This window comes from Nannospalax galili, unplaced genomic scaffold, assembly GCF_000622305.1.
Source record: "Nannospalax galili isolate Female #2095 unplaced genomic scaffold, S.galili_v1.0 scaffold735, whole genome shotgun sequence".
Lineage (NCBI taxonomy): Eukaryota > Metazoa > Chordata > Mammalia > Rodentia > Spalacidae > Nannospalax > Nannospalax galili.
In genome coordinates, this window is record NW_008337053.1 from 4,833,774 (window position 1) to 4,854,868 (window position 21,095).

General features: G+C 44.4%; 1 protein-coding gene across 1 annotated transcript in view; it reads right to left on the reverse strand.

The window, feature by feature from the left end:
• Window positions 1-19,591: 19,591 nt before the first annotated feature.
• Window positions 19,592-21,095, reverse strand: part of Tgfbi (transforming growth factor beta induced) — a 34,450-nt gene continuing 32,946 nt past the window's right edge. The window contains exons 16-17 of the mRNA XM_008831828.2: window positions 20,928-20,952; window positions 19,592-20,222 (exon numbers count right to left, since the gene is read on the reverse strand). Of these exons, the coding sequence (XP_008830050.1) occupies window positions 20,182-20,222; window positions 20,928-20,952 (66 nt within the window). The 3' untranslated portion in view covers window positions 19,592-20,181. The remainder of the gene's footprint in view (window positions 20,223-20,927; window positions 20,953-21,095) is intronic.

Here is a 21,095-nt window from a genome sequence, read left to right on the forward strand (position 1 = left end):
TAAATGCCCTTACCATAAGTAACTTGGAGAGGAAAGGGTTTATTTCAGTTTACAGGTCACAACCCATATTCAAGGAACTCCAAGGCAGGAGCTCAACATTGGAATCTGGAGGCAGGAGCTGAAGCAGAGACTATGGAGGAATGCTTTTTCCTGGTTTGCTTCTCCTAGCTTGCTCAGCTATCTTTCTTGTATAGCTCAGGCCCACCTGCCCAGGAATGGCAGTGAGCTGGATAACAATGTTGAAGTTACCAGTGGGTTGCATATACAGTATCTTAAGATTATGTCGCTTAATGATGTCATATCTCTCTTTGTGTAAGTACCCCCTGAGGCTTATTTGGTGAGGAGATGGCCTAATGATACATTTATGGGGAAATATTCCTTTTGATAAATGATGGATGACTGGTATTGACCATTTGAATCACTTTATAGAAATCTAAGCTTGTTTTAAAAGGAAAAATTCTCTCATAATGTGGTTCACTATTCTAGGTTTAAAACTTTTAGTATTTAATGAATATGGGATATTGTATTATAGTTTCCTAAGGTAGAAATTGTGTCTTCACTTTAAGTGGGTTAGTTTTGTCAACTGACGAAAACCTGACATGCCTGGGAAGAGGGAACCTCAACTGAGGAATTTCCTCCATCAAACTGGCCCGTGGGAATGTCTCCGGGGCATTTTAAAAATTTCTGACTGATGAAGGAGGGCCCAGCCCACTGTGGGCAGCACCTTTCCTGGGAAGATGGGCCTAGGCTTTATAAGAAAGATATTTGCAAAGCTAGGGGAAGCAAGCCAGTAAGAAGCATTCCTCCATGTTCTCTGTTCCAAGTTCTGCTTCTAGATTGCAGGTTTGAGTTCCTGCCTTGGCTTCCCTTGATGGGTTGTTACCTGCAAGCTGAAATAAACCCTTTCTTCTCCAGGTTGCTTTTGGTAATAGTGTTTATTACAGCAAGAGAAAACCAATTTAGAACATTTCCCCAAGTTGCTTTTGGTCATGGCATTTATCACAGAAACAGAAAAGCAAACTGGAACAGAAATTGATACCAAGAAGTGGGGTGTTGCTGTGTTGAACCTGATCATGTTGTTTTAGGGGAGGATTGTGGAAGTGTTGGAACTTTGGGCAGGAGAAGCTTTGAGTGCTCAGAGCATAATGAGCTGTTCTGTGGGAAACCAGAAGATAAGAACAGTGAGAGAAATACAGACAATGGAGGCATGGCTTGTGAAGTTTCAGTTAGAAGCATACACATCACTGTAAGTCACACACTTTCCATTTCTCATTTGTCCCAAAGATTTCAAATTAATATCATAATATAAAATACAGTACAAACTTAAAAGTCCCAGTCTTTAAATTTTCAACACTTGAAAGTTCAATGGCTCTTTAAAATCCAAAGTCTTTCAACTGTAGGATCCTGTAAAATAAAAAAATAAGATGCCCGGCGTGGTGGCACACGCCTGTAGTCCCAGCACTTGGGAGGCAGAGGTAGGCAGATCTCTGTGAGTTCAAGGCCAGCCTGATCTACATAGTAAGTTCTAGGACAGCTGTGGCTACAAGGAAACCTTGCTTCAAAAAGACAAAAAAAAAAAAAAAAAAGTTATATACTTTTTTTTAAGTTAAAATAAGTTATTCCAAGAGGGAAGAACCAGGACACAGTTAAAAATCAGATTAAAGCAAAAATGCAACAATGTGAAAAGCTCAGTGTCTGACATCTGGGACTCACCATCTTCTGGGCTCTTCTGTGCTCCAGCTTGGGCAGATCCAGTTCTCCAAATACGCTGTGTGTACCACATACAACTTGTCTCCTAGTGCTCTAGTTTGTTTCTCCATTGCTGTGACAAAACACTCTGTTCAATACCAACTTGGGGAGGAAAGGGTTTATTTTATCTTACATCTTCTGGGTCACAATTCATCACTGAGCAAGCCCAAGGTAGGAACTCAGGGCAGAAATCTGAAGGCAGGGGTTGAAGCACAGCCCATGGAGGAACACTGCTTACTGACTTGCTCTCCTGGACCCTGTTTACCCTGCTTTCTTTTGCAACATAGGCCCACCTGCCCAGGGGTGGTCCCACCCACAGTGGTCTGGGTCCTCCCACATCACTCAATAATCAAGAAGATGCCTCACAGACATGGCCACAGGCCAGTCCAATGGAGGCAATTCCCCATTTGAGCTCTCTCAACCCAGGTGTGTCAAGTTGACACTAACGCTATCCTGCACACCTAGGCTTAGGCCAGCTCAACTCCATACCTGCCATTGTCTTTGGTGATCATATCATGGTCCTGGCATCTCAAATGTCCTGGTGAGTCCACTGCAAAGGAGGCTGTACCTTCTCCAATGGCATTATCTGGTCTCACACAGTACCAAGCTTCAGCTGCTCTTCATGACCCCTTCATGCCTTCACACTAGTACACTGCCATGTTTAGTTGTTAGCTTGAGGTGCAGGCTTGGTCCTCTATAGACCACAGCTTCTATGTGCTGACCCTGAGGAAAGATTCTACCTCAATGATGCTGGTCTCTTATTAATCACAGCTGGTAATTTCAATACCAGTTGACTAACATCGACTGTTCCAGTTATGTAAAGGTTTCACTTAAATGATGTTGGTCTGTTGTTAATCACAGCTGATTCTTTAGCCCTAGTGTGCTGGATAGCTTAAATTGCCAACTTGACATAACTGGAAGGAGGGAACCTCAACTGAGGAATTTCCTCCATTGGATTCACTTATGGCCACAGCTATGGTGCATTTTATTGAGTGATGTGAGAGGGCCCAGCCCATGTGGGCAGTGCCACCCCTGAATAGGTGGTCCTGTATTATATAAGAAAGCAGGCTGGGGGCTGTAGAGATGCCTCAGTGGTTAAGAGCACTGACTGTTCTTGCAGAGGTCCTGGGTTCAATTCCCAGCACCCACATGGCAGCTAAGAACTGTCCTTAACTCCAGTACTAGGGAATCCAAAGCCCTCTTCTAACCTCTGCGGCATTGCACAACAGGAGTGCACTCACATACATGCAGGAAATACACTTGTACACATAAAATAAAAATGAGAAATTTAAAAAAAAAAAAAAAAGAAAGAAAAGAAAGGCTGAGCATAGGCCAGAGGAGCAAGCCAGTAAGCAGTGTTCCTCCAAGGTCTGTGCTCCAGCTCCTACCTCCAGGTTCCTGCCCCAAGTTCCTGCTTTGACTTCCCTTGGTGATTGACTGTGCTGTAAGCCAGATAAACTCTTTCCTTCCAAAGATGGCTTGGTCAGTGTTTTTATAACAACAGAAAGCTAACTAATATACTCAACTGAGAAACTACTTAATTCAAATATCTTACAGAAACTACTTTCTTCAAATATCTTACATAAGTGGCCTGATCTTGCTTCTCTCTGAAGCTTCACAAGTCAGGCCTCCATGTCTGCATTTCTCTCAGCATTCTCATTTCCTAAATTCCCACAGAACAGCACTCCAAACACAACAGTTTTTCCAGTCCAGAGTTTTAAAGGCTTCCAAAGGCTTCTCTCAAACAACATGATCAGGCCTGTCACAGTGATATCCCATTCTCTCAGTATCAATTTCTGTTCTAGCTTGCTTTACTGTTGCTGTTATAAACACTGAACAGAAGCAACTTGGCAGCAGGAAAGGGCTTATTTGGCTTGCAGATTGCAATCTGTCATCGGGAGAGCAAGCCAGTAAACAGCCTTCCTCCATGGTCTCTTTAGATTTAGATTGGCCAGGCCATTCCCCTAGTCTGCTAATAGTTCAGGTAGAATACAGTCACAATTTTTTGTGGACCAGATTTACCTTGGGACCTGTTCCCTTTCTGGTATTTCAATCATGACCTTGCCTCCACATTCCCCAGAAAGAGCAACAAACTCAATCTTGAGAAGTTGTTTGGACACCTCTTCTTCAGTCACCTCTTACAGCTGTCAGGGTTTCATAGGGTATCATGAAACAAAACTATACTTAGGGGCAGTTTTGGTAGAAGGTTCAGAGGGCCTGTTCCAAGGTGCTTAGTGGAAGGAGGGCTTCTTATGGCAAGGGATGAAAGGCCCCATTGAAACATCATCTGAAGATCAAACTGTTGACTCTAGAAGAAATAAACTTGATAAGTTGAAAATGTAGAGGCGTGTACTTTTGATTAATGTGATTTGGGGAAAGGTGGATGCCAAGGTACATGTTCCTGTCAAGTTGGTTTGGAGGTAGAGGCAGGCTCAGTTCCCACAAAGAAAGTATACATGGTCCTCAAGATTTAAGTAGGCAATAAAGGAAAGATTGAACTGTGAGGTCTTTCCAATAGTTCCCAGAAAGACAGAGGCCACAGTTGCCCCTATAAGGTGGTTAAGTCACCCTGTAGAAGAGGGTGTTGCAGAAAGGGTTTGAACATAGGTAAGCAGGTGTGGGAGATGATCTCAACCTAGATGTCCCTTGAACATACTTATAATCATTTGAAGTTGAAGCTGTTTAATTTTTGAAAAAGTAAATCTGATTAGCCATTGATGGAGGCAGGGAAAAAAAATGCAGAGCAAAATAAAGAAACCTATTAGGCGCATAAAGAGGCCAGCCATAGTCACAACCGTATAAATAGTGATTAGAGAATTGTCAGTGAGAGAAGAAAACAGAGCAGCATGCTTGGCATAAAAAATGTTTTACCCATTAGGGAACATAGCTGATAGGCAGGAGCCTATTAGTCCATGGGGACTGAGAATTTGGATTTATGAAAGTCCACATGACACAGGAGAGAATCAACGAAGGAGACAGATTTAGACATGGCCAGTTGTGTGCCAGTTGTCAAGTTATGTCCTGGAGGTCCTTCATGGCCTGAGACTTGTAGGAGAAGTTAAGGGATGGATTTGAAGAAGGGTGAAAAATAGGCAGTGTAGGTCAAGATTGAGAATGAGGATGAGGAATCTAGTTGTGGTGGAGTTTTCCCCCCAATAATAATAGAGAAGACGTTGAACAGAGAGTTAGATTTTTACTTAGTGGAAAGCAAATTAGTTTTGTCTAAAGAATAAGACTTTTTCTTTTGAACTGAAGCTTGAGCTTGGGGCCTCATACGTGCTAGGAAATTTCTGTACCACTGAGCTATATCTCTAGCTTTGATTAAGACATTGTCAAGGCTTTTTACGATAATCAAGAAAGGATTTGTTTGGTGGAATACAGGTACAGGTTAGGATAAGTGCTGTTATTGAGATATCTCCTACTTGGATAATTCTAAAATCAGGCGATATGTATCATGGCCCCATAAATTTTACTTATCTGAGTCAGCCCCTTTGGTGCCTTTGGAACAGTGCAAGCCTTTGGGGGTTTTATTGCTGTAATAATGCTCTCTTGTATCTTGAGCACTTTATGGAAAACAGGATTGCATTTTGGACAAGTGAAATTGGCTAGTGATTTTTCTGGAGTTTGATAGTTGTTGGAGTACTTAATAAGACCTGGTAAGATACTTTTAAAATTGGCTCAGGCTGGTTACCTGAATGGCTGCCTTTATAGGTCTTTAGGAGTACATGTACCCTGAATGGCTGCCTTTGTAAGTCTTAGGGGTACATGTACCCTGACTGAGCAGGATCTGGATGAAAATCTTGGTCAGGAATTTAAATTTTGTTTTACAATATTGCTAATATTTAAATATTTTCCTGTTTAGTGTTTAATTACATGTAGGTGAGCCAAAAACTAACTTTGTTAAGGTCTTCTTAAGGTCAGTCAAGGGTTCTTAGAAATTACTCTTAGGACATACTTATAAGGAGCCCTTGGCTCCTTCAGTTATTTTCTACCAGTTGAGTCATCTGTTGGGATGAGTCAAGCAAGGTCTATTGAATACATGGCTTTCCCAGAAGCCTGGAGACATTTGCTTCAGTAATGACTATCTACTTTGCAGAATTTACACTACAGTCCAACCTTTGGGTCTCTGTTTTTTCTGAGATGGGTGACATACCAGAGCTGTAAAACCCTTTTAGATCCCCTGATCCTTTGGGATCTAGCTGCTCTGGGAGCCTCCTAGCCTCTTCATGACTTTGGCTTCCAACTGTAGCTTAAAGAGCAAATAATGGTTTAAATTTAGCTGTTGTATAACACAGATAAAATTGATGAAAACAAAAAGGTTATAAAAATAATAGTACTTTTGTTAAGACTCAGTTTTCCAAGTAGTTAAAAGCTTTCCAAATAGCATGAAACATAAGTAATTACCTTCAATTACACATTTTTATACTGTGTGTGTGTGTGTGTGTGTGTGTGCGCGCGCGCGCGCGCACGTGCGCACCTGTGCCATAGCAGGTGTGTGGAGGTCAGAGGACAACGTGTAGAAATCAGTTTTCTCCTTCTACCATTTGAGTCATGGGGATCAAACTCAGATCATGAGGTTTGGTGGCAAGTCCTTTACTTGCTGAGCCATTTTACCAGCTCTATATTTCTCTTCCATTGGGACCTAACAAGTTACCATGAATAAACTTAGTGGCTTCACACCACACCCGTTCCATATCTTGCAAGTTTGTAAATGGAAATTTTTGAGGGCTCCACAGATTTTCTACTCAGCATCAGTCTCACAGAGAGCATGGCACCAATAGGGCTTCTACTGGAAGCTCCAGAGGATGAATGAGCCTTTCAAGGCCATTGGCCTTGGTGGTGGAATCTAGTTCCCTGTGGCTGTAAGTCAGAGGGGTCAGTGTCCTCAGTGACTGTTAGCTGGAGACTGCTCCAGGCTGCCTGTGTCCCGTCTCAGCTGGGCTCACTCCTCTTCTGGGCTGCCGCCCCATCTGCAGCAGCTCTTCATGGGTCTCTTAGGGTCTTTCTGATGTTCAACGCTGCCACCAGCTGGAGCAAAAATTGGGCTGTAAATCGACTGTGATTGGTTCTAGCCACCCAGATGACCTCTCTGGTGTTCCAGAGGAATAGCATTAAAGATCTAGCATCACCAAGGCTGCCTTAAAACTTGCCTACTATAGTGACTGTTTCAGTTTTATCTTAACACTAAATTGCGCATAATGAAGGGCAGCTACAGCTGGGGGCATAGCTTAGTGGCAGAGTACTTGCTTAGCATATGCGAGGGTCTGATTTCAATTCCTAGCATGGAAGAGAGAAGGAGAAAGGACAGTATGTTACGAATGCCCACATTTTCCTCAAAAACCAAACTCTAGAAGGATCTGCTAGTATCATTTAACAATAGCTGTCACTCATAAGATCATAGGTAATTTCACTTTTTCTTTGTGCTTTCAATATTTTCTAAATCTTGCAAAGAGAAAGTGTAAATTTTGTAAAAAGAAAAAAAAAACATCTTCAAAAGCAAAGAGATCCAACCGTTAAAAATACTAAATCAACACCAATTTAAGTGGTGTGCTCTAGATACAAGCACAGCTATGTAGATGAAAGGGCCAAAGCGACAAGCTGGTGTGAAGAGGAAAAACAGCAGAAGATAATGACTCCAGGGATGACGTTATGATGGAAGGAAAACAATTTGGAGGTGAGATAAGGTCATTAAGACTCTGAATCTCCTATCTTGGAGGAGATCAAATCCAAATTAGACTATAAAATTAAATAAAAGAGTGTGATAGGCACATTAGTTTATTTATTTTATAAACTAAAAGTATTTTTCTTCTCCCTTTCTCTCTCTTGTTTCCAACTCTCGCTCTTTCTGTGTTTCATGTGTGAATGTATATGCACATGTACACTCGTGTGAATGTAGTACTTATGCCATAGTACACGTCAAAGGTCAAAGGACAGCTTGAGGGTCATCACCTTCCATACTGTGCTAGCTGGTGTGCCAGACTGTGGGGAGTCTCCTGTTCCTGCCTTCCATCTCCATGAAGAAACACCAAGATTACAGATACCTTTGCTACTAGCTTTAATGTGGGTTCTGGGTCCTCACAGTTGTGTGTCAGGCTCTGTTACCCACTGAGGTATTATAGGAATAAATCATTATGGTCCATTTTCAGTCTGATGTGCATTTAGAGCTTGATAATGAATCATAGATAAACAGGGGGCACAAAGTCCCCGTCTTTCCTAGCTACCAGTTGGTTTCTGCTTGCCTGGGAGCTTTTCAGTTTATCTTAGTGCTGAAATGTTATAATCTGCTATGTGACTAAGTTCATGTATCTGAACAGGTGAGTGGATCTTGAGTCCCAGAAGGATAGGGAATTTGGGGTAGGGACTATGATAAACAATCAGGAAAGATTGCATCTCCTTGAAGAACTCAGCCAGTGAAGAGTTCGGGCAAGGAAATGTGATTAGGAATATAAAAACCAATGTTTGGTGTCAAATCTGTGTGACAGCCATTTACACCTTTTGTTTAGGCTGCTGTCTGGCTTCAGTAGAACCGAAAATAAACCTGCCTCACTTTCATGACTAACTCTTCAGTACTCTTATGCTGAAGTGAGGATCTGTTTCTGACACCATCTTCCTAGCCCCAAAGAATTTTTCTGAGGCTAAAAATCTGGCTAGAAGATGAAAAATAGAATTTTATTTTTAATTATCCGCTGATATAAATTCTGTGAACTCCACAAAAGGGAGTTGGCTACTGATAAATGTACTTTCTGGTTGAATTATCTTGAGTCTCTAACTGATAACCCCCAAAAAGCATGATCCCACAGTGCTTACTTGCCTAGAACTTCCCGTCCCTGTTCGCCTTCTCCATTGTTGAAATAGTTCTGAGTATCCACTCAAGGTCTTCCGTGTTGCTGGTACCTGCAGGTGTCTCCCAGGGAGTCCCTACTGAAGTAGAGAAACAGGATGCAGGAGGGTAAATATCCTTTGGTGTTGTGATTACAGTTGGAAGCCGCCATCTCAGCTTAAATTCATTTAGTATTGACCGGAATTGCGCAGACCATTCAAAGTCTGCACTATGAACTCTCAGAGGACCTCTGCACCTCCCATCTCTCCCCTCTTGCTCACACACTGCTACTGTGCCGTGGAGGAACAGCTTCTGGTTGCTGCTCCAGGCGAGACACTGGGTTGTGAATTGATGCACTCGTTATTTTGTATGTTCACACCTACTGTGCACCATCTTAAGCAAATGCTTGCTCATCATTTGGGAAGCATTTCAGTGGTCCATAGAATTCAGGTCAATATAAAATACATTTAAACTGAGATGGTGGCTTTCAACTGTAATCACAATACCAGCGGCATTTACCCCACATCCTGTCTCTCTTCTTCCCCACCAGGGCAGTAAGTGAGCCTCTTTCTCTGCTGAACTGGTGGGAAACAACACCTCTGGTAGGGCTGTGTCCTCATCCCACAATCGAGGAGCCAGACTGAGAGCTGTTGTCAGTGAAAGGTCCCTGCACACATGGTTTCCATGAACTTGAATTATTTATGAGCTGCCGTCAAAAAGCCATAGGGATCCACAGGCCCTGTTGATGGGGAAGGAACATAGTTCCCATCTGTTTACTCAGAAACTCATTTCTGCCCAAACGAAGGCTTTAATCAGAAGTCTTTCTCCTCTGTCCCTGCTTCTACAAAATCTCAGAACTTCCTGTAAACAAAGTAGGGGGAAATAGTTCTGGGAATTTGGGGAAACTTTTTAAAAACATTTTTTTAGAAGAAGCATTTCATTACAGCTTTAACATACTCAATAACAATTTCCAGAGCAAAGATACATCTCTTTCAAAAGGGGCTATAAAATTTTTAGGTTCACAGTTGAATTAATACAGTTATACAATATTGAACTCAGTATATTTTTAACCTTTAAAAAAGATCTCCATTTCATTTTAAAATACACTGTTTTTTACAGAAAGACTCATTGTTTTTGCTAGTAACACTTAGATGTTGGCACATGAGTCTCTAATCTGTATGTATCTGGTTATTACTAGTCATAGTCAGTTGTACTCAGATCCTTGGTACCTGTGTATGGATATAAAGTCATTGGGTAGCTTTCAATGGTAATGTTTATCTCCTCTACTAATTAACATGACATAAATTTTTATGCTTCTTCCTCGAATATAACTCAGTTTTTAAATTTGTTGGGGTATTTTTGTGTGTATATCATATAGAACATCCCAAACCAACTTATTCGTTTATACATCCATTTCCAAGATGGCACCCTCCCATAGCTCCCCCCCACTAGAGCCCTTATACTCTGTTATCCCTGTTACTGTCTGCTGTGTTGTTGGCACCCCCAGCCACTCCCCACTACTTGTCCATCTGGTGAATCTAGTCAGCCTATCTAGAGGTCTTTGTTTTAGGAAAGTCAGCTGTTCCTCATCTAGCAGAAATCAGTTGTCAATATTCCTTTAGATAAGATTGGGGTCTGCTGTTCATTTTCCCAGTTCTATGCTGGGTTACTATCTGGGAGTCTCTTGGGCCACCCTGGCCAACAGCTCAAAAGAAAGTATCTCCCATCTGGCATTGTTTCTTGCTATGTAGCCTTTAGCTATACAAATGGACTCTTAAAAAATTATATTGGCCCCTTTCATCTTTGGTTATACTTTCCTTTGGGGGGTTTAAGGCCACACAGTTGGCCCAGATAAACCAATTTATTTTTACTCTTAAGGCCATTTGAGGATCTGTTTCTCAGGGGTCACATGGGCTTGGGAGGAGCCCCTGGCTCCTTTTTTTTACCAGTTCTGCCTATGTGAAGATAAGTCAAAGGTCCTGCTTGACCATGGCTGGCTTCACTTGTAAGCATGGAGGAAATGATTCCTCTGTGTGGACCCTCATCTTTGTAGACTGGACACTGGTTCAAGTCCATCTCGTGGGGTCTCCATGACCTCCTTGATCAAGAGAACAGGTGACTCACCACAGTTACAGGACATTTTGAGAGATGCTCATAATCCCCTAGAACTTAGCCGACCTAGGAGGGTAAGGAGGAAAAACTGTCCTTTATGTCCCTCTAACCAAATTAGTATAGGCCTCAAAGTATGTCTGTTAAACATCCAAGAAAGTTAGTTCCACCAGTCTGGTACTTTTAATTACCGTGTGCCATGTAGGTAAAGCTTGGTCAAAGACTAAGTGTTCTCAGATAAACCTTGCTATCTACCGAGCAGCCTGTCTCCTCCGAGGGGCGGGGCCTGCTGAGAATCGACTGTGAAGAGCTAGCCACAGGAGGAAGGGTTTTCTGTGCCATGTCAGGAAGCCGTGAACCGACAGGATCACATGGCAGCAGCAGGCGTGGTGAGAAAGATGGCCCCAGCATCTCACCCACGTGGACATGAGAGGGGGCATTTACCAACCTGGGGAGAGACTGTGGGCCCAAGATGCGTGGGTGAAAGTTAATGGAAATAATGGGCAGGCCGTGGGAGCGATCTGTATTGGTGGGCTCTGAGCTGTGGCAGAGCTGGGCACCAAGTGCTTGTCTCTTTGTAAGCTCCCCCATTTACTCCTTCCCTACCCAAGGGCATAAACCATAATAAGTTCACATAAGAATATGTTATATTGGCTGGGCGTGGTGGCGCACGCCTTTAATCCCAACTCTAGGGAGGCAAAGACAAGCAGATCTCTGTGAGTTCAAGGCCAGCCTGGTCTACATAGTAAGTTCCAGGACAGCTGGGGCTACAGGGAGACCCTGTCTCAAAAAGACCAAAAAGAAAAAAGAAAGAATATGTTATATGGTTTATCTGATTGCACAAGAGACCCCGAGAGAATCCTGGTGGCAAAATTGGTATAGTCTGGCCCAGATAAACGAACCACAGCCTTGGGGATGTGGGTCTGGGAAAGCAGTGCTGTTCTTGCTGCCTCTGTGGTGGGTCAGCTGGGCTCTGAGGAGCAGCTACCAGGAACCCAGGGGAGAGGGCAATTAAACTCCATATGCTTAATGGGGTTAGCGAAAGTCACCTGGGTTATACAATGGATTCAAATATTTGTAACTAAAAAGAGGCTAGCCATGCAGAAGAGTGGGCCACAGCTATGTTGTAAATGTGGGGGTATGTTGCCGGTATGTAAAGCTTTGTTAAAGGTTGTCCAGAGGCTAGAAAATCTTTTACTGGCTCTGGACACAAATGGAGTGCCCAGTGAGGGGTAGCGGCCACTTTGCATAATAAAAGATGTGCCCCAGGCAGGGGAAGCTGAAAAGGCCAGGGAGGTCCTGGCAGACCCAGTTACAGAGCTGGAGAGAGAAAAAAAGCGGGACACTGACTTGTGTAAGGTCCGAGGACTCAGAGGAAAAGACAGATAATAATAAAAAAGAAAATGACCTAAAAATAAAAGTAGCTAAGGCTGCCCCTCAGATTCAACCATGGATACAAAAGGAAAAAAAAAAAAAAAAAAAAAAAAAAAAAAAAAGCTAACAGTGCTGTAGCTAGGAAAGACTAGGCACTGGAACTGTTAAAACTAGGAAAAACTTGCAAGCAAGCAGAGAGCCCCTAGCCACGTGGCTTGTGAGAGTATGGGACATAGGAGCAAATGACGTCAAAGTCCTTCAGAGGCTTCACAGCTGAGTTAAATAACCACCCATCCATCCTTGCGATATAGGCTGTGCAACCTAGGCCAATGCAGGGGGCAGCAGTCCTTAATGGGATGGCTGGTTGAAGGCATTAAAGACACATGGTTGTCACCAAGGGAGACTAACATGATTAGCAGGGGCTGGAGGACTATAAAGGAGGGGCAGGCATTACTGAGAGAACTAGGTATGAGAAAACCAATATATGATGTCCAGTTCACTGGGCCAGATAAGACTGTATTCACCAGAGATACGAAGGAAAGCTTAATTCAACTGGGACCTTGAGAATGGTATGGGGCTTTACTGGTTTTACTAAGCCCTTTAATGGGACAGGATCTTTGTAAAGTGAGACAGGCTGTGGCAAATTTAAATGATTCTGACCAGCATGTAAAACGTGTAGGTAAAATAACAGAACACCCTATAAGAGACATAAAAATGACCAGACTGAAGAAACAGTCCACTCGGGTTACTCGAAGACAAATGTGTCAAGACTTTATGTTGAGCCAAAATTCCCAGAGAAAAAAATTGATAGAAAACCAAATTCGGTACTAAAGCATTTCTGGAAGGCTTTAAAACCAGAAGAACAGATTACAAAAGACATTCAAAGGATAAAAACTGTCCCAGGCATGGTTAAGAATCCCCAAGGATTAAATAAGATGCATTTCTCTTCTGACAAAGGCTATACTATGGTGGAAGCAGGTTTTCCCATCAAGTTATCCCCCAGCAACCTGGTGTGGTCAATGGGAAGATGACAGATATGGCTACAGTCAGGAGGCAGACCCAGAGCCTGTCTGACTCAGGGAAACAACAAGTGCAGTCGGGACAGGGAAAGCCTCCTCACTCCTTAGCCCAGTGCAGGGTCAGGCAACTGGAGCCAACACCTGTAAGTGTATCCAGAATAAAAGAATACAAAGAGACTCCATGTAAAATTCACCAATTACGAAATGACTCCAAAGGGATAACTAAAGATGACAAAGAGCTAAGCAAATTAATGCCTTGTACCCATGCTATGGTACCTAACAAAGATATGTGGGGAAAACAGTTAATATGAATGGACAAAGCCTTTCCATGCTGTGTGAGACCTTGTCTATGATTGATTTAATACATAATGTTAACCTTCCTTTGAGTGTTTTACAGATGTGAAACCCATTTGAAAGATACGTGAAGAAGCAAAGGCCAGCTATAGCTGTAAGATTCTTGGCAATTTTATGGTTGGGTAAGAAAGGCAGAGACCCCCAAACTATATAACTGTTAAGAAAATCTACAGTACCAGGGGTGGGTTGCCCCCCTATGAGCTGTTGGTCAGAGAGATCCTAGAGGTCTTCCAATTCACCAAGACTATTGCCATAATGTCAGTTGTACACTAGAAATGTCAGTAAGGCCATATTCCTGAAGACACTGCGTGTTGTGAGCATGGGAGAAGAAGAGGAGATGGAGCTGAGACTAAGCCAAAAACAACTCCATGCCACTGGGTGGATGAGGTTCCTATTGCCAGAAGGCACTATGTAGATTGTTGGGAAATAAAGGATCCCCTATGATTCTACTCAACAATGGACCCTGCGTGCTGCACAGTATGGACATGCCAAGCAATACCTGCAAGTGTGATAACGGCTCGACCAACACGCGTACAACTGCCAAATTTCTAATTGGCTAAGCCCTGCTCCTAGGGGTGGAACACACATCTGGTGCTGTAGACCAGGCCAACACCTTGTGTCAAGAAAGGCTATAGGCCCTAATGGGGAAGCCATCACAAGTATACTTTTAATGAATATAGTATACCTACCGGGATATCTTCTAGGCATTTGTATTTACATTCATGTTTGTTTAAATGTGTCTACTTCCTTTCATTTGTCTTTATAGTAGAAGAAACACCACTGAGATAGATCAATGGCCACGGCTTAAAGACAAATAATGGGGAGGCCCAAGAAGTCACTACCTTGCCACAGTACAAGAGAGATCACCCTACATCTGTCACCCCCTCCAAGGCTCAGGGACCTTAGTGGAAGATTGGTGGAAAGGTTGTAAGAGCAGAGGAAAGGGGTGGCGTGTGTACCGAACATCCTGTTTCTTCCAAGGAGTGGGGCCTGCTGAGGGGAATTGACTATGAAGAGCTGGCCACTGGAGGAGGGGTTTTCTGAGCCATCTTGGGATGGAAGACACGAGCTGCTGGGGGGGGGGGGTGCAGGGACATTTACTGACCTGGGGCGAGACTGCAGGCCCAAGATGTGTGGGCAAAAGTTAACAGAGACTATGGGTGGGCCATGGGAGCGATCTGGAGTGGTGGGCTCTGAGCCACTGCACAGAGCTGGGCACCGAGTGCTTGTCTCTTTGTAATTTCCCCCATTTACCCCCTCCTTACCCAAGGGCATAAACCATAATAAATTTACATAAGAATACGTTACATGGTTTGTCTGATCATGGGCAAGAGACCTGAGAGAACTCTGGCTACACTTGCCTAGACATATATTTCTTGATCTGGTATGTATAATTTGTCTGTAGTTGTTGGACTAATATGGTTCCCTCTGGTTTTTAAAACTAGCTAGGAATTATTTATATCTCACATTGTCTAACCCCTCCATCATGGTTTCCCCAATTAAGGTGCCCCCATTTTCCCTACTTCTCCCTTAATAATACCCTTCTCCTATGGTCATACCTCTCTTGAGCTCATTTCCCTTTATCTCCTAGGTTCCTTGTATAACCTTCCCTCCAACTAATCCAATTTTTGTCCATATCTTCATTATTAACACCTGTTTCCTACTGTTCTTCTCTTCCAGATTCTTTCTTTTCCTTTACCTCCCTCGTTCCTTTCCATTATCCTGGTTCCTATAGTTATGTCTGGATACATACTCACTTATCAAGATTTGGTGCTAAGGAACTTTTTAAGTAGGAACCTTCTGGCCCCAAAGGGTTAGAAAATCAGATCACCTCTTAGGAAGTTTTGGGCATGAGTGATGGGTTGGTGAAAGAATTCACTCATTAGATCAAAGTAGAAAATGATGTTTCTTTAGTACACTGCAAGTACAGAAAACCAGGCCAATAACAGAAGAATGCCCTGCAAAAGATGGGAGCTGGGGTTATTGGAGCTATTGGTTAGGATGACCTACCATACAATTCTCATCATGCAAATAAAGAGTGGTCTTGATTGGTCAAGTTTGATTCCTGGTGGGGCTGGCTTATAGTGTGGCAGCTCTGTGGAACCAGGTCAATTAATTTTGATTGACTATGTTCAGTTATGTCATTGTGGTGGGGCTAGAAAGAGGCTGGTGTTTCTTTTCGGAGGATGCTTTCTGGACTAGGCTTGCCTTGTGGAGGTATCCAATAGAGGCTGGTCCCTCTCTGGTCTCTCAATCATTGTCCTCTCCACATCATCCTGCCATGACTGGATCGGGGGTAGATGGCTCTGGGAGCTTCTGTTCCATAAGCAAGCAGCCAGAGTGGGAAGACACCTGTGGGATGTCTATGCCTCAGTGTTTGCCTTCCTCCCAGGGAGGTGGTGTGTTACTTTTCTTGGGGAGATGTGAACATATGCCTATTTACCCCAAATAGGGAATCAACAACAGATAATAGAAATGATTCCACTCAAGTCCATCTTTGTAAACTAGTGAACTTATTGGGATTACTTACAGGAGCATAGGTGAGGGATTACAAGAGTGTGGATGACTCACAAACAGCCGCATCATGGAAAGATCCACTCTATCTTGGGTGATGACATCTTGAAAGCGGCATCGTAGACTTCCACATTCAGTTAACCTTCTACCTCCTAAACTCTAGCACTTCCCAAGATCATATGTTGCTGGAGGTGAAGGCAGGACGGAGTAATTGGAGAATCCCAGGAAAAGGTCCTGTGATCTTTCCCCTTCCTTCTACTTGGGAATGTTAATAGGCCCATCACCATAGACCTAGCTAGCACTGTATCCTTTTACTTATTTCTGCTCCATGATGGTCATGGGATGGTCATTTGCTATAACAGTGAGGAGTGCAAGTTGTCTGTGTCTGAGGCTCTTTCTCAGGCTTCTTAGATCCATGAAGGAGTGTGTGGGTGTGCAAATACTCATGAGAGGAAAGTGTGTATGGAGAGGATGTGTGTGTGTGTGTGTGTGTGTGTGTGTGTGTGTGTACGTGTGTACGTGTGCAGGGGATCCCAGACTCCCATCACCTTCCAATTTAGTCTCTGGACTGATTCTCTAGGTCTTTGGAGTGAGTGACTGTCTTTTCTTGCCAGGCAAGGATGGTCAGAAGTGGCCCCATTTGACATCTGTGGGTGGGGCATTGAACCCATCCTTCATTCCATGATCTTCTTTCCTGGCTTTGAAGAAGTTCTGAGCACACTGTTCCAGGCAGCTCTTCCAAAGCCTACGGTTAAATTATGGTTGCAAGCACAGTGATGTTTTCCTCCATGTTTCATTGCCAGGGCCCTGTTGCTGTGGCTGCTCATCCTATCCCAGTCCCTCAGCAGCATGGTGGCAAGATATAATCCAGGCTATGCAACAGAGATCCATTCTGTTGGGTCCTGTAGGCGAATGGGGACTCTGAGTCCTTCTGGCCACTCTTTGCCTGTGTCCTGCTTGCTCAGGGCTGACTGGGCAGGCTTCAGCAGACCCTGGTGCAGATGGGCAGAGGGGCCAGAGTAGTGAGCACAGAGTGTGAGCTTTAGAGTCAACAAGATGGAGGTGAGCCCCTTCCTACTGTGTGAGGCGGCACACTCCTTTTCCCTTCTGAGCTTCCGTATTTGTCATATCTGTAGTAGTAAATGAAAACTCTCAAGGAGGATGGTAGCTCATAGCACAGGTGGAAGAAACAGCAAGGGTAATGCACATCGGTGTGGAGCTCAGCACTGTGGACCCTCTGGCCAACAGCAAGGCTATCCTCTCAGCACCGAGGCCAGGTTGAGCCTGTCCGGCTGCTATGAGGAAGGCACAGCCCATTGGAGGCTTTCTGGGCCCCAATGCTGAGCGCCGTTGTATTCCTGGCTGTATCTCAGAATGCCCTCTACTCCCAGGAGAAGGCAACAAGAGGAGTGAACAGGAGGAACCACCCTTCCTCTCTCCTAGGTCATCTGTCTTGATGAAGGCTTAGGAGCCAGGGCTCCAGCAGGGGAGCTTCTTTCCTTTTTGGGCTGCCTTTGGCTTTGGAAGGGATGCAGAGCCACATACTGGGGAGAGAGATCTCTTCCCAGTCACCTACCCCAGGAAACACCCAGAGTCAGATTACTGGGCTAAGAGGCCAACCTCCAGAGAGCAGAACCTGATTAAGGCTTAACCTGAACCTCCAGGAGAAGCAGAGTGGGGGTGGGGAGCGCAAGGGGATCCTCTTTGGTTAGGAGAGGAGCTACCTATGGGTTTCAGTCATAAGAGGACTCCGGAGAGAGTTTAGGGATGAGTGGGGTCCCTGAAGGGCTGGGGCAAGAAGAACTGAGCAAGCGAAAATGGACAGGTGTGGGGGAAAGACCTTAAACACACCTTGGCAATGTTAAAGAAATCCTGTATTTTATTTTAAATTTAAAAACTTCTAAAAATCATGCTAGTTGGTCTCCTTGGGTTCTGATGGTGTCTCACGTGGGTATTGTGCAGTACCACACCAGGGGACTGCCCAGCAGCCCAGACAAACTGTGGGAAAGCGATGATACCAGGTGCACACACTGGCTGTGTCTCATCTTGACACACCATTTGCCTGTACCCTCAGCATAACCTTTACTCTCTAGGGCTTCAGCTCCTTTAGCACCTCCCACTTCTGGTTGCTGTGGTTGTTCCAGCCTCCGTCCCTCTGGCCCTTCCCCATGTTCCTTCATTACCTGTCACAGAGCCACAGTGCTGTCCTTCAGCATCTCCACGTCAGCCATTGTCCCATCAGCTGAGCAGCCATTCTCTTCCCCTTAATTAGGGAAGCCATGTGACATCAAAGACATGTTAGCTACCCAGGGCCCAAGATTGGGGTGTACGTGTGTGTGTGTGTGTGTGTGTTGTGTATGTGTGTAGTATGTATATGTGCATGTATGTGAATGTGTATACACGTGTGAACATGTACATGCATGTATATGTGTACATGTGCATATGTGTGTATGTGTATGGGTGACCCTCAGCAAAGATTTGTGAATTGAATGGATGACTAATTGTTAAAGATTTATTCTATTTTAAATTATGTGTATGTATGTGTCTGTGTGTACGTGGGCATACGAGTGCAGGTGCCCATAAATAACAGAAAAGGGCATCAGACCCTCTGGAGCTAGAGTTACAGGCAGTTGCGTGCCACCCAACATGGGTAGCGGAAACCGAACTTGGGTCCTCTCTAAGGGCAGTGTGAGTTCTTAACCACTGAGGCATCTCTCCAGCCCCATCTGAGTGCTTTTAATGGACTGATGTAAATCTACCTTTCCCTAGATTAGAAGCTGTTAGAGAAGAAGCTTCCTGCCTTATCCACCACTCTAGTTCCAGCAGAGTTGTGGTTTTGACACACTATTCAGTCAGACGGCCCGTGAAGTGGAATGGAGTGAGCTGACCATGGCAGAGTAGAATATGGGTGGGCAGGACTGTTCCATTCTCCAGGGAAGCAGGTTGCATTCGAAAAGACCCAAATGAAGACTCAGCTACATGGATCTGGGCATCGCAGAAGGCGTGACAACAGTGAAGCGTAGCGCTGTGCCCATCTCCTCCTACCTTTTTGATGGATCCAGGAAGCAGGCCATCGCTCTGCTACAAAGTAAAGTCACTACCACAGCCAGAGAGTGCTGAGGACAGTCTAGATGCATAAGTCAAAGGAAAGAATTGACCATGGGTTGGTCAAGAAGGCAGAGCCTGAAAAAGGACTTCCTCTCTTGTCAGATGGGAGCCAGGAGGTGGGCTTTAGCCCCTGTTGGGCTACTTATTTTGGTTGTTATTACAGTGGCTCTCCCTTTCTTGAGCCATGGTCTGATCCCCTGTGTGATGGGACTGTTGGTCACCACCGACTTATTCAATGTCCAGCACAAAGATGGCATTTCAACCCTGGAAGGAGGGAGCATCTGAGTAATGAGGACCGAAGTGCTGGGTGACATGAAGACTGAGAACTCGGGACCCCAGGGCTGGAGGAGGCTCAAGTGAGAACAAGTTCAGCTGAGACTTAGGCTGAGACTCTGATAAACTGTCTCGGCACACAAGGGCCAGTTGCTGGAATTTTCCCAAAGACCACCCCTCAAAGCTTCTTGTTGACCTGCTCTAGAGGTGAAGGAGCATGCAGGCCCCAAGGAGCAGAACCTGCCCTGACCCCCAGGCCAGCACACAGGCATATACTTCTTTGGTTTTATTATTACAAATACACCATGGCTCCACCACACTCAGGAAATCTGGGGTCTGCGTGTTCTACAGACTCTTCTTTTTCTACCTGGGTAGGGCCATATCGAAGAGTCCGAGCCAAGTGTAGATATAAGACATATTTGACAGAAACAGTTCAACTCATAGCTTATAATGATGCCATTTCTCCAGCTGTACAAGAGCTTTACAAAACCACGCCAGGAATTCCCAGAGTGCTGGATTACTTGATTCACATTTTGTGAGCTCCAAAGTGCTGCAGCTCCTTTTTCCAGGCCCTCGGCACAATCAAGGAAATTCCATGCTTTGGAAAGGTCCCTTCTGGAAGTGAACGTCAGGTAATGGCAGCCAGATCTGTGTATGCAGTGGGTCAACAACCATGTTCAGGAGGATTAAAACATAAAAAGAGCCTATCTCCCTATCCCTTCCCCACAAGGCTCAGATCTCAATATGGTATAGCTCATGTATATTGAAGTGTGGTAGTTGGTTTAAAAAACATTCAAATGGTCCCTTTGGCAAACTGAGAGAAACTGGCAGGAAGCGGCAGCGTCCACCTCTGTGGTCCTGCTAATGCTTCATCCTCTCCAGTAACCGCTGATAGACAGGGGCTGAAACAAAGAAACATGAAAGCAAGTAAGATGGAGTATCTGTGTTTCTTGTTTTGTTTTATGGTACTAGGGATCGAACCCAAGGCCTTGTGCATGCTAGGCAACCACTGTCCCCGCTGAGCTGCATCCACAGCTTTCTTTTTCACTTTGTATTTCTGAGACGAGGTCTCACGAAGTTGCTCAGACTGTCTTTGAACCCATTCTGTAGCTTGGGCTTTGAACTTGAAACCCTCCTGCCTCAGACCGCCAAGGAGCTGGGATTATGTAGCACGACACCTGGCTTCAGAATGTTGAGGACAGAGGCCACATGCCTCCTCCTGCCATGCTCTCCTGGCACTTGGGGTTGTGGCACTTCACATCTTACTCAGTATTTGATGTTCCAGGATTTTCTACCTCTATCAGCTTGGACTCACATCCTCCCTGTGGGCTCCTGTCAATTCCTGTGTAATCTTCCCAGGCTCCCAAAGCCAAAGGTCACACCAACACTAATAGGCTGTTACTCTTATTATCTTTATTTCACAGAGAAGGAAACTAGATTTTCTATGTCTGACCCCAGTTCACCCTGCTGTTCTGACCCTGAAGGCCAGGCTTGCTTTACTAAGCACATGATACTGTTATTTGCACACACAGATGTCAAGCTTGGGTCTGCTGAGGACTAATGAGACCATCAGCTCAAATGAGACTGAAAACCCACACCACACTTACCGAGTCGCACAGACCTCTGGGCAGACTGAAAGAAAACACAAGAAAGGGTCAGGTTGTTATTGTTGTTGTTTTAAAATATTATATATTTAAATATTTTTATGTCTACGAGTGTATCGTCTGCATGCATGTAAGTGCACCCATGTCATGCAATGCCAACGGAGGTCAGAA